At 50.4% G+C, this 14,932-nt stretch overlaps 1 protein-coding gene across 1 annotated transcript in view; it reads left to right on the top strand.

Moving 5' to 3' along the window:
* Positions 1 to 1,274: 1,274 nt before the first annotated feature.
* Positions 1,275 to 14,932, top strand: part of ppargc1b (peroxisome proliferator-activated receptor gamma, coactivator 1 beta) — a gene marked incomplete at both ends in the record, with an annotated part of 62,097 nt that continues 48,439 nt past the window's right edge. The window contains 1 exon segment of the mRNA XM_084451000.1: positions 1,275 to 1,355. Within this exon segment, the coding sequence (XP_084307126.1) occupies positions 1,275 to 1,355 (81 nt within the window).

Here is a 14,932-nt window from a genome sequence, read left to right on the forward strand (position 1 = left end):
TTTGACCTATAGGTTACCTATCAAAATTGCTTGAATCCTCATTGCTATCCAGATCATGGTAGGTCTATATGCAGCCTGCCTTTACTGACAGCCTACAGCTAAGAGGCAAACGTGGTAGAATGGGCTAATGACCCACATGGAATCATTATCATTACAATGAAACATTGCTCTTGGTTGGCTCATGCTATGACTGGAAAACTACCCTAGATTGTGTATGTTCTGCTATGACAGAGTACATACGAATATATAAGGCCCATCTGATCAAGTGTGTAACTTAGCCTAGCCTACTACCACCACTACTACTACTACTACTACTACTACTACTACTACTACTACTACTACTACTATTACTACCACCACTACTACTACTACTACTACTACTACTACTACTACTACTACTACTACTACTATTACTACTACCACTACTACTACTACTACTACTACTACCAATACTAATACTACTACTACTACTACATACACAACGTGCAGGAAATCATCAGGCACCGTTAGTCTGAAGAAAGTCTGAACCTCTCTGTTTTGCACCTGGGTGGGAGGAGCCTGTGGGTGGGAGGAGCCTGTGGGTGGGCTGGAGCCTGTGCCTGAAGGAGCTCCCCATCTGCCGCAGCTCGTCAGGATGGGAGGGGGTGTCCAGGATGGGAGGGGTTGTCCAGGATGGGAGGGGGTGTCCAGGATGGGAGGGGCTGTCCAGGATGGGAGGGGTCGTCCAGGATGGGAGGGGTTGTCCAGGATGGGAGGGGTCGTCCAGGATGGGAGGGGTTGTCCAGGATGGGAGGGGTTGTCCAGGATGGACCTCAGTTTGTCCCTCCAGACTGTCCGGCTGTTTCCCAACGACAGAGCTGACCTTTCACCAGCCTGTGTGTCTCCCTAGACCTTCTCACCAATGTAAACATCAGCTCCGACGCTGCTTGAACATGCTGGGCCCTGTAGGCTGAACAGAGCTGCCGTATAAATGAGTCATAGTCCCTTATTACATTATTCAGCCACGGGTATATGTGCTTTCATTTTCATATCTCAAGCCAAGGGCATTAAGCATTGATTGCACCTGACCAAAAGACGCTTCACCTCAGCCTGCTCATCCAAACTGCTGTCATCACACCATATCACTGAACCACCGGTACAGTTTCTATTAGTATTCAGCCCAGCGCACAGGTCCGTGACCACGCCCTCTCCCGGCCGCCCCCGGTACTGCAGCCGCGCCGCGGGACCGGGACCGTATTCCGGTCTCTGACTCCTCAGCTCTCATTCCCTAGAAGATGGCGGAGTGGGCTTCACTGCTGGATGAGGAGCTCTCTTCCTTCGTCTGCAATTACCTGACAGATAACTCCGGGAGCCAGGTAAGCAATGCTCTTCCATCTGCGGGACCGGGGCTGCAGGCGCGGGGCTCGTGTTTGCACGTTATTACCGGGATCATGCTCGCGGTCCCGGTGGCAGCATCCTCGCCCCGGTGTCTCGAGGCTGTCGTGACATCTGGGCTGTCATCAGCTGCAACGTGCTGGACATGAACTTGGAGAGACACATTTATACCACTGTGGTCTTGTTAGTCTATGGATTCTGTGCTATGAGGCTTTAAAGGAGAGTGTTGCTCTAGAAACTTTAGTGTTTGAGTGACTTCCTTATTCGGTCCTGAGTGATATCGCCACGCTCTCTTTGATCTTAGGCACGTGGATCTAATCGCATGCATTTAGGTTGCATTAAGCTACTTGCGACATATGTGCAGGTCTGGGGTCTGTAAAGAGAAGACTACTGACTTGGTCATTTTCAATTAATCAACTGGCTATAATAACTGAGTGCCTATGATGTATTATTGCCACGCTGTCGTGTAGTTCTGTCTGAACCTACAAGCTGCTGAGCAACTCCTTATACCGGATTGATCCTGAGATCGACCATCTATAGGTCCTGAGGAATTGGATTCATACAATCTCATGAGATTCATACAATCTCATGTATGAATCTCATGGATTCATACAATCTCATGAGATGCGATGGGAAGCTTGGCTGAATGTTTTGGCTCCGTGAAAACTTAATTTGATTAATAATCAAATTAAGTTGGAATGGATGAAATTGGAAGTGTCGTAATCAAACCTTGGTTCACAAAGTAACTTGGCCTGCAGGAGAACTGAACCATTGTAATCGTAATCATAACTCCATCGAAATGTGATGTTGCTCTGGTATTATTAGACCATATCTAAATGTGATGTTGCTCTGGTATTATTAGACCATATCTAAATGGCGTAAAACAATTGCACTACCAATAGCGATTACTGACTAATAAAAGACCGTGACGCTATTTGCTGTGGATTATTGCTCTAGTCTGTAATGCGATAGATTGCTCTACTGCACAGTATAGAGCCCAGTATTAAATGCTGAAGCTATAGGCTCTGGTCTATTTATATAAGTCACATGCTCACATCATGCACCTGTGAACATTCTGCGTTCAAATAGCCGTGAATAATTTGACATTGGTTCATGTTCATCATGTCAGTCGTTGACAACGTTAAATGCACTGCGGCGTCTCCTAATTGTTGGCTCTCTGTTGTGTTTATGAATGATTATCCCGGGTTGTTTGGTTGCCTGCTGGCTCCGGGCTGGTAATAGTACTCTATCCTCGTGACTGGCTCAGAACACGCAGAGCCGCAGTCAGCTGCCGTGCAGAGTAGTAGAGGATCCGGTGACGTCGACGGGGGACGCAACTCTACCCTCCCCGCGGCATGTGACTGCTCCCCCCCCCCCCCCCCCCCCTCCCGGTCCCCCCTCCCTCCCTCCCTCCCAGTCCCGCTCCCCCCTCCCTCCCTCCCTCCCTCCCGGTCCCGCTCCCCCCTCCCTCCCTCCCTCCCGGTCCCGCTCCCCCCTCCCTCCCTCCCTCCCTCCCTCCCTCCCGGTCCCGCTCCCCCCCCCCTCCCTCCCTCCCTCCCTCCCGGTCCCCCCTCCCGGTCCCGCTCCCCCCTCCCTCCCTCCCTCCCTCCCTCCCGGTCCCGCTCCCCCCTCCCTCCCTCCCTCCCGGTCCCGCTCCCCCCTCCCTCCCTCCCCCCTCCCTCCCTCCCGGTCCCGCTCCACCCCCCCTCCCTCCCCCCTCCCTCCCTCCCGGTCCCGCTCCACCCCCCCTCCCCCCCCCCTCCCTCCCTCCCTCCCTCCCGGTCCCCCCTCCCGGTCCCGCTCCCCCCTCCCTCCCTCCCTCCCTCCCTCCCGGTCCCGCTCCCCCCTCCCTCCCTCCCTCCCGGTCCCGCTCCACCCCCCCTCCCTCCCTCCCTCCCTCCCTCCCGGTCCCGCTCCCCCTTCCTTCCCTCCCTCCCTCCCTCCCTCCCCCCCTCCCTCCCTCCCGGTCCCGCTCCCCCTTCCTTCCCTCCCTCCCTCCCTCCCTCCCTCCCTCCCTCCCTCCCGGTCCCGCTCCCCCCTCCCTCCCTCCCTCCCTCCCTCCCTCCCCCCCTCCCTCCCTCCCGGTCCCGCTCCCCCTTCCTTCCCTCCCTCCCTCCCTCCCTCCCTCCCTCCCTCCCTCCCTCCCGGTCCCGCTCCCCCCTCCCTCCCTCCCTCCCTCCCTCCCTCCCTCCCTCCCGGTCCCGCTCCCCCCTCCCTCCCTCCCTCCCGCTCCCCCCTCCCTCCCTCCCTCCCGGTCCCCCCCCCTCCCTCCCTCCCTCCCTCCCGGTCCCGCTCCCCCCTCCCTCCCCCCTCCCGGTCCCGCTCCCCCCTCCCTCCCGGTCCCGCTCCCCCCTCCCTCCCTCCCTCCCGGTCCCGCTCCACCGGTGAGCCAGAGAGCCAGATCACGACTAATCATTCACCACTCCTGTCTAGGCCGGTCAAGGGGATGTGTAAAGATCAGCTGTGACTTTAGCACCGCCACTACAATCCGTTATTCAGCCTGAGTTAAAAACAGACTGAACCGGGTCAGGCTTGTCCCCCTCGCCCTGCGTGCGCAAACCCCGCTGCTGCTTTCCCTCTGAATTCCACTGCGCCAACTTTTTGGAAGTGTTTTTTTTTTGTTTCCCTTTTACATGCCTCAACCTAATGTCTTGTGCTTGACCAAACACAACCTATCTATTTGAAAAGCGTTATTTATTGAAAGTAGATTCTAGATCCTTTGTTGTTGTTGTTAAAAACAAAACAATCTGTGTCAGAGTAGCCTACTTGATATCTGAAGGCCTACAGTCCGGTGGTTAGTGAGTGGTGTGTTAGCAGGTCCATCTCAGCCCAGTGCTGAAGGGGTGACCTCTGGCCCAGCGGGCTGCTCTGTGATCTATCAGACCCCCTTCCAGAGCCCAGGGACGTCTTCAGTGCCTGATTTAGCTGGGCTCAGAAACAACACACCAGCGCCTCTGCTGCCCCAAGAGGACGCCCTCAGGAAGACGGCGTGGTCTTGGGTGCGTTCTCCTGAGCCAGGCCGGCCGTCGTGATGTGGAGTGCTGCAGTGCTATGTGTTCCGCTTCTCTGATACGAGCGCTGACTCACCTGGCTCTCCGTCTGTCGCTCAGGAGAGCGCAGCTGCGGCTAACGCACCGAGCTCTGCGGACGCCGGCGAGAACGCTGCCCTCATTTCTCCATCTCACACTCTCCGTCTCCACTCCTCCTCCTCTCTGTCTGTTTTCTCTAAGTGTTAAAGCAAACACAATTACACGAAACCTCTGCCATGCTATTTCAAAATATCAAAGCAGGTCATCTTCCTGGTGGTGTTGGTCCTCAGGTTGGGGAGGTGATGGTGGTCGCTGTGGTTGTGATTGTTCAGGGTAGGGCTCCCTACTGTAACAGGATGTCACTGTATTCTCATTACCACAGAACATGGGAACAGGGCTGTTTCCTCTGCCGAGCCCCCCGGAGACCCATCATCCCATCCGGCTCACGACATCCCCGTCCCTGGGGGCCGGCGTGTGTTTGGTGTGCTGGGGGCGGCTCCGTCACAGACCACTGGGCTCCTCCCCAGCACCAGATGGCTACGGGGAGAACTGTGGGTTAGGTCGTTATTAGGTATCGGGGTACTGAGGGAACTGCTGAAGCAGGTCCCTCAGATATTAGGGTACTGATATCAGCCGGCCTCGCTCAGGAGAAAGAACCCAACATCCTGGCGTCCTCCTGGGCAGCAGAGGAGCTGGTAGATTGTTCCTGAGCCCAGATAAATCAGGGACTGAACACTTCCTCCAAGGGGGATGGTCTGATAGATCAGAGCACTGGGCTTAGATGGACCAATAACACACCACCCACTAACCATCACACATTAGGGTTCTGAGGGAGGCCATCACATATTAGGGTTCTGAGGGAGGCCATCACATATTAGGGTTCTGAGGGAGGCCATCACATATTAGGGTTCTGAGGGAACCGAAGAAGCAGGTCGTTGGGTATCAATAATTGATGTACTATGATCCATCATCAGCTGATATGATCAAGGTCATCCTTCCTACACACATACACACACACACACACACACACACACACACACACACACACACACACACACACACACACACACACACACACACACGATGTGCAGGCAGACTGTCAGCATGTACTCTGTCCTCTACCTCACGTGTGCTGCTAAGCCTACTGTAGCATTCATTGGATATTTGTCGCATCCCCGCCCCAACAGACTATAGAACGTAGAAACAGACACGACGGTAACATACGCCCCCCCCCCCCCCCCACGCCCCCCCCCCCCCACGCCTTGGAGGGCTGCTGTCCTGTGTCCTTAGATAACCTTCTACATGCGATCTGTATTCATCACAAGGCCTGTTGGTGCTGTAAACATCAGAGAGAGCTGGTTTGTATTCCTCACCCCGCTCGCTCATGGAGAGAGAGACACATACGGGCATCGGCCAACGCCTGAGGGACCCAGAGCCAGAGCCAGCCCAGGAAGCATCATGGGATGCCTGGATTAGCAGGAGCTATTAGGAGCCGTGCTTCAAACCCTTCACTTGATGATGCAACAGTGATATCTTCTATCTGCTGTTGTTTTGATGTTGATAAACTAAAAGGCTGTTCTAAAGGCATCGTCTCCCTCATAGGCCACTGGGCAGACCAGCTCTTCACATGACCTCCCCTATTAATGGAGTCACGTGTGCTGTTAAAAGCGGAGCAGTGCGCGTGTGTGTGTGTGTGTGTGTGTGTGTGTGTGTGTGTGTGTGTGTGTGTGTGTGTGTGTGTGTGTGTGTGTGTGTGTGTGTGTGTGTGTGTGTGTGTGTGTGTTAGCAGGTCAGAGTTGACAGGAGAAGATGGGGCAGGATCAGCCTATGCGATGAGACTTGAGGTGCTGATGTAACCAGGCTGCACCAGTCTAGCAGCAGGTGGTACAGTATAGTACAGTATAGTACAGTATAGTACAGTATAGTACAGTATAGTACAGTATAGTACAGTATAGTACAGCCAACATACAGGTCAATAGACGCCAATAGGAAAGTGTGCAGGTGTTGTAGGATGGACTGACATTCAGATTACGGAGTAGTTGGTGTTGTACTATAAATTGTAAGTTACCTCATTTGGCTTTTTACAATAAAACAACGACATGACTCAATATGTTTAGTAGTTCATGATGAAATGAAAGACTGTTGAAGATTTGTAAATCTTTTTTTTCTGGTGCAACAACAGAAACAGGTGCATCAGTACGATTCTCCGAAGTGAAGGATTTCTCATTGCTGTAGTCTGTAGGGTGGGTGATGGGATGACGCTATCATCCACAGAGGATGATTGACAGCCATCGTGGATGGATGAGGTCATTGTGATGTGACAGACGAACTTAACCTATTTGAATTTGAGTGGCACGCATAGTGCAAAGTTGGTGAGCGCAAAACAGGCCAGCAAAAAGAATGTTTGCCAAATGCCAATCCTTATTTGCACATTTAAATAGCCTATTAGACAATTTAGAGAATGCAAGAGATCAAAGTAGGCTACTAGATAATAAAACATCTCTAAATGTCGGAGAAGATGAGGGCACGTTTTCTCTCTCTCTGATGTCTGATGAACGTGCCTTTTGTGACCGACGCTCTGGTATCTATCTGGTTATTTTAAAAGTCAAATTTCACCTTTGACCCCTCATTTGAAGGTTAGAGGTCTCATGTTCTAAAGGCCTTGGTCTCCCCCATAGGACGTTGGGTTGGGCAGAGCAGCTCTTCAAATGACCTCCGCTATTAGTGGAGTCATGTGCGCTGTTAAAAGCAGGGCAACGTGTGTGTGTGTGTGTGTTTGTGTGTGTGTGTGCTTGTGTGTGTGTGTGTGTAGCCAGAGGACATGGTCAGGGTCACCACGGCCTGCCCAGCAGACAGCATGTGGGACTGCCCTGTCCTGTGATACTGTAAACCAGCAGGAAAGGTCCGGGGGGGGGAGGGGAGACGGGGCCCGCCATGATAACCTGCCTGCTAGGGCTGCACCCACCATGTTGGAAAATAACTGACATTGAAACGCCTTTTGTTCATTCTGTGATATATTTTGCTATGTGAAGAAATGCAGGGATTTTCACCAGATGAATGAAGAATGCTTGTGATTGGTGGTTCGCTGTGCAGACTTGCGTAGACTCTCTGTGTCGAGTCAAGACTCTTGTAGATGTGTCATGGAAAATGAGAACTGTATGACTTTCCTTTTGTATCAAGCAGCAAAAAAAGTTGTAGCATGGTGACATGTTTGAGTTAATTTGACTTACTTGACATCACGTCCTGAAAATTGCCCGTCCTGCAGTGTGACTATTGCACGTACGCACATGGTGATGATGACGATGCAGAAACGATAGATTGTGCAGCCCTACTGTCTACCATGGAAACCTGGCACCTTGGGAAAGCAGGCTGGACAGGCTCAGACTAGCAGGGCTGTAGCTACTGTATGCTATGTTAGACTGACGGGGCTGTAGCTATGCTAGGTTAGACTGACAGGGCTGTAGCTATGCTAGGTTAGACTGACAGGGATGTAGATATATGCTAGGTTAGACTGGCAGGGCTGTAGCTATGCTAGGTTAGACTGGCAGGGCTGTAGATATGCTAGGTTAGACTGACAGGGCCGTAGCTATGCTAGGTTAGACTGGCAGGGCTGTAGATATATGCTAGGTTAGACTGGCAGGGCTGTAGCTATGCTAGGTTAGACTGACGGGGCTGTAGCTATGCTAGGTTAGACTGGCAGGGGTGTAGATATATGCTAGGTTAGACCGGCAGGGGTGTAGATATATGCTAGGTTATGAGGCTAGCTCATAAACCCAGATCAATATTTAGGACTGTACCATGGATGTATTAATAGAACTGGATACAGCCACTCCATTCACTGACCGCTATCACAAATGAAGCCCTATTGAGCCGCGCCATCTTGGCAGTTTTGTAGTCATTTGACTATTTCCGGTGACTTTTGACCTTGCGCAGTTGTGCTTTTCTGGCCTACGCGCGTCCACGAACAAGTTCACGAAATGTAGACGCACGTTCCCGGCTCTCTCCCGCTTTTCACCATGATTTAGCAATGAAAACCGGCTTGCATAAAGGGGGTGCGCGCACAGAGGAAAAAGGAGCTAGCTTACTACTGCACGATCAGTTAAATGTTGCTGTGTACGGATCTGTTTCATTGAGGACAAAGCGACATTTGAGCTAAACTTGCTATGACAGCGGCGTTCCCCTTTAACAAAGTGACACAAAATAGTGATAAACTCAGCATCCATGACAGTGACATTGCAGTAGGGGTGCTTCCTAAAGAAATGTCATGTCTGCCACTGAAGTTTTAACTCTAATTTCTTGTATTTCTGCCTCAGCTTGAAATAATAGAAACATTTAATTGCCATATATAACCAGTACAGGTACAGGAACATTGGAATTCTTGTCATTGCTTGTTCTTACAATAACTTGCCAGCAAATGAGTTCCTCATTCCAGTCCGAGGTGTGAAGCTAGACATATTAAGTTCCCAAACCGGCAGTTTACTATCCCATGGTCTGGCAGGCTGTTGCGGAAGATGTTGGGGAATAAATAGCATCTCTGACACGGTTAAGCTTCCACGTGTCGAGTTCTGTCTTTGGGTTCTGATCCCCATGTGAAGTCATGATGGCGTTCTTCTCTCTGGAGAATGGCGATGGTGATGATGATGATGATGATGAGTATGCATCCTTCCACATAAAAACCTGAACTGAAGACAGAGTCACATTCAAGTGTTGAAGTCTTACCTGGTCACTGCCAGACCTCAGGTTTACTAGTGTTGTTTTTCTGAGGCCGCTGGCTCTTTAGGGTAAACTGTCACAGCCGGGTTATAACGCTGTCATGGCCGTTCAAACATGTATGGAACAGTGAGTGCATGTTGTCACACCCAGGGGAATGCTGTCTGAGCAGGATCCTCGGAGTGAGCGGCTGCAGTCAGACACACAGGCGGCGGGCGCTGCTCTGGCGTGGTGTCAGCGCTGCGGGAGGGAGGGAGGGTGGGTGGTGGAAGGTGGAGGTGTGCAACAGGCCCCTACCTGCACCTGCGGGGCGGAAAGTGTGTCCCGGTACGGGAGTACACAGCGACACGGAGGGCTGTGATTGGAGGAGGCTGCTGAGCTGACGGGTGCCTCCCCCCAGTCACCTCACAGAGCTGTGTATCTCCAGGTGCTCACAGCCAGGACACAAGGGCTCTCTGACCAGCACTTTGACATTGTCTCACTATGACAAGTGCTTTGTAAATAAAACTAATTATTATTAGGCTATTTATTATAAGTATTAGCCTACAGGTCAACACTTTTCTTTAGTCACTTCTACCTACAGCTTTTATCTAAAGATATTTTTAAGGCATTTCTGCTTTATTAGGGATAGGACATATAGGTGACAGACAGGAAAGGTGGGAGAGAGAGAGAGGGGAAGACATGCAGCAAAGGGTCAGATTCGAACCCACACTGCTGCAGAAAGGACTAGCCCCCCCCCCCCCCCCAGCCTCCCTCCCCCCCCCCAGCCTCCCTCCCCGCCTCTCTGGACCCAGCTCAGCGGGGAACCTGCCTGGGACACTGAGGCTTAGGCGGGGATTGCGTGACTAGAGAGCTCTCATTGGTCTGTCCAGGGACTGGCAGCTTGACCTGGCTATACTGGCTGATGGCTCACACACGCACTCACACACACACACACACACACACACCGGCTGACACCTTCTGCCCTTGTATGAGTTCCTTTTAACCCCGTGGTCTTAATGCATGCAGTAGTTATCCACCTGTAGCATGCATGCATCCCCAGAGAGCAGACCCACCTGCTCAGATCAGAGGATGGATCTCCCTCTGCCCCCTGGAACCCACCCCACATTCACCCTGAAGGGCAGTTTATGGTCCGTCTGAGACAAAAAAAACTGTCAATATACATTAAGACCCTTTTCATGTTCAACTGGGGTGTTGCAGACAATGTCGTGCACCTCCACCGATTTTGTAAGGTCGCAGACACCGTTATAGATTGTTGGGATGCTTCTGAAACGTCTGTTGCACAAAATGTAAACAGACTAGTCTGAAGCTTAGTTACCAGAGAGAGGAAGAACCGTGGCTCAGCAGCCAGAGCATGAATGCATGAAGCGTGCGTGTTTCACTCTATCATGATTTGGCCTTTAGCCCCAATTCCCTAATCCTCCCCGTGCCCCTTTTCAGTCTCGCCCTGTTCCTCTGCGTGCTAGAGCAGTCATCTGCGACTACAGGAGTGTGCAAGGGAAGGGCGTGAAGACAGCTTGTTTTGAAGGAGTAGCGATGTATTGGTTGTTTCCCTTGTGCTGTGGGAGACTGGATGTCTTCCAGCTAGTGGAGGCTTGTCTGCTTTGCACAGAGTATTGAAACAACGACGGGCTGCCACCCACGCTCGTATTTACCCCTCCCTCCCTCCAGCCTCTCTCCTCCATATTTACCCCTGGTTAGAGACATGCCAGCAGTGTTGAAATGACTAAGGTGTGTCAGGTGAGGCAATACCTTCTAGGCTCAAGCTAACAGTCTGTCAGGTGTGTGTGTTCAGTACCGAGCCTCTTCAGACTAGGTTTCCCTCCCCATTTCATACACAGAGGCAACACAATGCGCTTTACAGAGAGCAATCGGGGTGGGGGGGGGGGGGGGCATAGGCCCCACCCCTACATATTCCAGAGGGAAGCAAAAAACAGTTTCACCCAGGGGCAATTAGCTGGTAGACTTCAACATTTACAACCAAATCTATAATTCCTCTTCTTCTCACCGGATGTGCATACAGCAGGCCTAGTACTAGTGTAGCTATTCTTGTAGCAGTGTGTTTTGAAGTGAATGTGTGTGTTTGGGAGGGTGACAGCTCTTAGTATTCTTGCCTTATAAAGACACACATATCTTTGCCATATAAAGACAATCCGTCTGAACCAGTGAGCCCATCTTCAGCTGCTCTCCCTCCAGCTTGTCCCTATAAGTTAAAAAACTCCACTAAAAAATGCCTTTTCAGTGTGTGTGTCTGTGTGTGCACGCGTCTGTGTGTGTGTGTGTGTCTGTCTGCGTGCGTTTGTGTGTGTCTGTCTGCGTGCGTTTGTGTGTGTGTGTGTGTGTGTCTGTCTGCGTGCGTTTGTGTGTGTGTCTGCTGTAAGTGTCCATGTCTCCATTTCTTTCACTCTATCCCTGGCAACCCATGTCATACCAACTAGCCAATCAAAGGGACCCAAAGGCCAGTTCATAGTCCAGATGTAGCACATCTGGACTGGGCCCCACTGGGACCATGATGCAACAGCGGACCTCGGCGTACTATCTGTCTGCCAGGCCGCCCAGTCTCTGTGATTGGCTGAAGTCATTGAGACCAGTTCTAGTCTCTGTGATGGGCTGAAGTCATTGAGACAGTTCTAGATGTGACAGGTGTCCCCTACCGTCGGACAGGCTTGGCGGCCCGTTTCTTGGCCTAGCGCCAGCCGATCGCTGAACACAAACATCTGCTTTGTTTTTCCATCATGGCGGCAGGATTGATGTTCACAACTGAGAAAGGAATGCTCTCAGAATACAGCACGTCTACGGGAAGAATGAAAATGAGATCAAACTTAACAAAAAATCGCATACTAACATGAAAGTGTTCGGACGTCACGATAATAATTTGAAATCACAGGATAGAGAAAAATGCCATGAGTGGAATAATCGTTCCTCCCGTTAAAGAAATGGGGTGATTTAGCCCCCCAGTGGCACAGTTCCTTTGAGGACGCCATGACGATCTTATTTGCCAAACCAGAGAAGCGTGCTCAATAAAGCAGCGTGCTCAATGTGCAGCCGGGTGATAAGAGGCAGGTACAAAGCTGAGGCCGCTGATCAGGGGGGATGTATATTGTCAGTTTCTAGTCCAGCTCAACGTTTAAGCAGTTAATAGACCTAAAAAGGCACCATTTGTAAAGCCAAAATTTCAAAAGCTCCATGGTCATGAACCCCCCCCCCCCCACTTCCCTCCCTGCTGGGCACACATCCTGGATGTAGCTTGGAGGCCCCGCCGGGCCAGAACCAGAACCACGGCCCAGGGGGGAAGCTGCTGATTGTTGTTCAGTGCTCTTTGGCATGATTTGAGCAATCATCAGAGAAGCTCCTCTGGTCACTTCTGTTCCTTGTAAAAAACAAAACAAACTCTGCCCCCTCTATAGAAAGTTTGTTCTCTTGCAGCACTCTGCTTTTCGCAGCTCTTAAAGGAGAATGCTCTTTTTCGACAACCTGGACCTTATTTACGGCATATTATAAGACGTTTGACTCACCGAGATAACTTTGGTGTAATTCTGAGGCCTGTAGAAGAAATTTAAAATCCAGCGCGAGCCAAGTATATCCATGTAATCCACCTTATGAAAGCTATCTACCTAGCTAGCTAATGTTATCGATAACGTCACCTTATGAAAGCTAGTAATTAGTCTTATTGCAGTGCTTGTGGCGTTAATAGATACTCATTCAAGGGTGGGCGTTAATACCATACGCTAACGCGTTATCGATAATGTCACCTTATGAAAGCTATCTAGCTAGCTAACGTTATCAATAACGTCACCATATGAAAGCTATCTACCTGGCTAGCTAACATTATCGATAACGTCACCTCATGAAAGCTATCTATCTAACTAGCTAGCTAACGTTATCGATAGGGAAGGGGGAAGCTAGGGGGGATAGGGAAGTGGTTATCCTTGAGTGATGCACTATGAGGAGAATGAGGAGAACATTCTCAACTGGTTGAAAATAGGACGATACATTTAAGACGCCAAACTAAAGAACGGACATATTTAATACTTTCATTGTGTTTCTTCAATGCCCTCTTGTCTTAATAGCATTTAAAAACCTAGAACCACCATGTTAATCATTTACTATGTGGTCAGGAAAAATGCTGAATGAGCCAAGGTAATCTCACAGACTCAGAGCCAAGGTAACCTCACAGACTAAATTACATTACAGTCATTTCCACTTACAATAAGTGCATTTAACTCAACACATAGTGTGTCCAATAAAGTTGAGCTGAAGACAATGCAAGTTTCACTGTCTCTCCTCCTGTCATGACCAGCTTGTGGCAGAAAGCATTAAGCCCCGTCAGAGATCAAGATTCGGAGATGATTAGTGATCTGCAACATTCAAATGGCACTTTATTAGGCCCTGTTAGTCACATCCATACGTTTCCCTCATCAGTTATGATGCTGTACTTTGACTCAACAGGAGTTAAGCTGTACAAGTTTTCAGTGGCCCTTTCTCCCATTCGACCGCGACAACACCGGTCTAGGGTGAAAACAGTGTGTGAAGCTCATGGATGTATTAATAGAACTGGATGCGTTGACTACGTTGACGGCTCGTTCTTGAGAGTGAATCTTTTTGAACAGGGCCACCGACCCCTTTTGACATGCTCAGTTGTGTTTTCTCGTGTCACAGACATGCTCAGTTGTGTTTTCTCGTGTCACAGACATGCTCAGTTGTGTTTTCTCGCGTCACAGGCATGCGCAGTTGTGTTTTCTCAGGTCACAGTCATGCTCAGTTGAGTTTTCTCGTGTCACAGTCATGCTCAGTTGTGTTTTCTCGTGTCACAGACATGCTCAGTTGAGTTTTCTCGTGTCACAGACATGCTCAGTTGTGTTTTCTCGTGTCACAGTCATGCTCAGTTGTGTTTTCTCGTGTCACAGGCATGCTCAGTTGTGTTTTCTCGTGTCACAGACATGCTCAGTTGTGTTTTCTCGCGTCACAAGCATGCGCAGTTGTGCTTTTCTCATGTTTTAACCACGTGATTCGTTGACCCGGCCGCGTCCACGAAGTTTACACGTTCATGTGGATTTTTAATGCGTGTTCACCGCTCTCCCCGCTGTATTGCATGTCCCTGCATTAGCATAGTTAAGTAATAAAAAAATGATGCAATAATAATTGCATGGTGCAAACTGTTCGTGAACGCGGTGGGGTCTGAGAAAAGCACAACTGCGCATGTCAAAAGAGGTCGATTCGGCAAGATGGCGCTGATCAAAATGTTTCAGGAAGTAAAGGGCAGCCTGGCCCCTTGGTGAAGCCCTGCTATAAGGCCCTAGGGCCTTCTAGGCCCACACACAGTGTAGCTAGGATGTGCTGTACGGCCTCTGACCGATGGCAGGACGGTATGAGAGTGTTTAAGATGTAGTATAATTCCTGAGAGGACATGAGTCTGAATCCTCTTCAGTTTCTCTTCAGGACCAAACTCCCCCCTTTGAACTATAGTACAATGCTGGATGAGAATGCACCCAGTCCTCTTGGCTTATCCAAGGTTTTTTTTCAAAGGCCCAAGTCACTTGTTTCTGGAAGTTTCCACCCAGCTTGCGATGGACGGCGTCACGGCAGACCCTGCTGCTTAGGAGTCAGCTCAGGGCCGGGCTATTATGTGGAGGGACAGGTTCTGTTTGGGTGGCGTCACGGCATCATTGTCCGTTGATGTAGTGGTGGGATGTAGTAGTTAAGTGATGTGTGCTGAATACTAGTAGCTTCAAGCTTGTTTGGTACAACAAGGCTCAATAGAACCGGAATTATTCAAGACCGGTTGAGGAAATGTTTTGGTAGAATGTTCTTGTCTTGTG

This window comes from Borostomias antarcticus, assembly GCF_949987555.1.
Source record: "Borostomias antarcticus genome assembly, chromosome: 16".
Lineage (NCBI taxonomy): Eukaryota > Metazoa > Chordata > Actinopteri > Stomiiformes > Stomiidae > Borostomias > Borostomias antarcticus.